This window comes from Octopus bimaculoides, chromosome 9, assembly GCF_001194135.2.
Source record: "Octopus bimaculoides isolate UCB-OBI-ISO-001 chromosome 9, ASM119413v2, whole genome shotgun sequence".
In the NCBI taxonomy this organism is placed as follows: Eukaryota; Metazoa; Mollusca; class Cephalopoda; order Octopoda; family Octopodidae; genus Octopus; species Octopus bimaculoides.
Genome location: NC_068989.1, coordinates 76,260,191 through 76,262,805, shown reverse-complemented (window position 1 = coordinate 76,262,805; position 2,615 = coordinate 76,260,191). Strand labels below are relative to the sequence as shown.

General features: G+C 36.7%; 1 protein-coding gene across 5 annotated transcripts in view; it reads right to left on the bottom strand.

The window, feature by feature from the left end:
- LOC106868256 (uncharacterized) overlaps positions 1-2,615 on the bottom strand; it is a 168,616-nt gene that overhangs the window by 7,678 nt on the left and 158,323 nt on the right. For all 5 annotated transcript variants that reach the window (XM_014913427.2, XM_052970798.1, XM_014913428.2 and 2 more), the window contains exon 12: positions 495-678. In XM_014913427.2, the coding sequence (XP_014768913.1) occupies positions 495-678 (184 nt within the window). The remainder of the gene's footprint in view (positions 1-494; positions 679-2,615) is intronic.

Sequence of the window (2,615 nt, the reverse complement as noted above, 5' to 3'; positions counted from 1 at the left end):
GCCAAGCTAACATGGCAGTGCAGGAAAATAGGACATATGCTACCGTTGATTAGCTCCAAGAGGCCATCGCCTATAGTTAGCTATGTGACACACACACACCTGTGTCCATTATAACCTTCGAACAGCTCTTGGAGCTAATCAACGGTAGCATTCGTCCTATATTCCTGGACTGCCATGTCAGCTTGGCAATAATTATTAATATCCAGTACTGCTGCCGTAGACTCCTTTAGAGAGATGTAGAAATATTAATATTTCGATTTATATATATATATATATATATATATAGGGCGGGGCGCATATATATATTTACATATAAATGCACGCATGCCTGGCTCTCTTTCGGTGTGTGTTCCAGTCTTGCCTGCAATGTTATACGCGTTTAAGAAAGCATATTTCTTAATCCTCTTCCCATGTTTTTCACCTGGTTAGGACTCGAACCCAATAAGCACACAGTTAAAAGACAATAATAGGCCCACCATCAAAAAAATATTTACCTGAAGTCGTCCTGACTGTGCCATTTTTCTCTTCGAGTATAAACCTTATACGAGCCATTCTTTCTTGAAGCTCTCCAAAATCCTTGTATCCATTCCAATTTGGCATCAGGGTTTCTTCGATATACTTCAGAAGGCTGACAAGTTCTTGTTGTTGACTACTTGATAGCCGGGTAAACTGTTGTATCTATTAAGTTATATCAAATAACGTATAGAATCATTGATTAGATTGATTGAACCCTCATATTGTCTACATGCGAAAAATACGGATTAATTTCTTAACGTATACATAACGAGTATTTACAGAAAACAAAAACAATGAGATTAAATAGAATAACTTAATCAGTGAAAAAGACACAGCATCCATGATCGCTTTTTTCTGCACCTCCTTGAGTTGTGGGAGGAAGAGAAGACGCTTTCTTTGAAGCAGAGGCAAGGGAAAAATATTTGCTAAAAGTATCACTTAACCAGGTGATGACGTTAAACGGAATGAAGGATTATATCATGCAACCAGGCACAGGAGCAGTCTCTCCTGTCAAAGTCAACTTCGCCTTTCATCCCTTGGAGGTCAATAAAATAAAATACTAATTAAGTACCGCATCTGATTTAACTGACTAGTCCCCTCTCCTTTAAATTTCTAGGCTTGTAACTAAATCGGAAACCATTATTATTATTATTACTATTATTATTATTGAAATCCAAACTATTATTATTATTATTATTATTATTATTATTATTACTATTATTAAGCAGGCAGAATCGTTAGAACGTCGGAGAAAATACCTTGTAGTATTTGTTCCGGCTCTTTACGTCTTCAGTTCAAAATTCACCTTTCATCCCTCTATACAGTAAAGTTACTGTAAAGTATTTGGGTCAAACCTATCGATTACACACTCCCTTCAAAATTTCTGGCCATGTACAAAAATCAGAAGCCGTATCATTCATGAAAAGGAAACCTCATGCTTCATTTTACTTTACTAGGCTTAAACTCAGTCGTGGTTCTAGTTTGTCTTAAGAAATTAACCAATTCCGTTTCATTGAACCTCATTATATTTTGTGCTGTATATTTTGATCTGTCGTCTTTTTACCTCTACCTTCATTTATGTTGTTTACAAGAGTAGAACTTATTACGAATGAATATGTAAGTCACCGGTTCGATTAATGTTGTTCACCATACACATAGGGATTTATTATCGTTGACAGATAGCAGACTTCAGCAAATAATTTATTTGCTGTAGTTATAAACAAGAGCCACAAACTTCTGTTAGATTCAATGCTTAGAGGTACCTTTGACTGAGGAGATGTAATAATGTTGAAACACCAGGTGTCCCACGAAGTCCCCTCACGCTAATAAATCGAATGCATTGTGAACACACATTCGTCTGCAAGGAGAAATGATTCACCAATGACGAAATGCAACAGCGATTAGTATATTCCCTTTTGAATCAGCCGGAACGTAATAAGAATGAATAAGTCATCGTTTTCATTCGCACTGTTAAACCTTGCTCATAAGAATTTATCACGAAATTTGCTTTATTTCTCTTTTACTTGCTGAAAATAGTTGTTGCTTAGATAGACTGTATTCAGTTCTGATTGAACTGATATTCCACCGACGACGGTACATTTTGTTTTCAGGTATAATGCTCTGAGGCTCACATTATCCAGTGTCCTTCTGTTATAGGATGCTAGAGTATGAATCATTTACAGATTTCCCTGCTATTTCTAGCACTTCAGTAACCGCGCAGAGAATCCTTCGTCGTCTCTTCCACATGATAATAGTCAGTTTCTTTTGTTATTCATTCGAGATGTGCTAAAGTGAATCATACCCCGCTCCCCTTACCCTTTCCAACTTTCTCGTTATATCTATCGACCTCTCTCTCTCTCTTTCTTTCTCTCTTTCTCTCTCTCTCATTCAAACAGACAAGTGTTTGCTGAATAATCACTTGCAATTAAGTTTACTGCGCTGTCTTAGTTGTCCTACCTTCTTTCTCTAATAGACGATGACATATTTCCTCTCTCTCTCTAGCTCCGTATATGTGTGTCTGTTACAGTATCTACAATGACGCGTGACACAGAGAGACGTACGAGCAGACATACAGGTTCATATATATATATATATATATA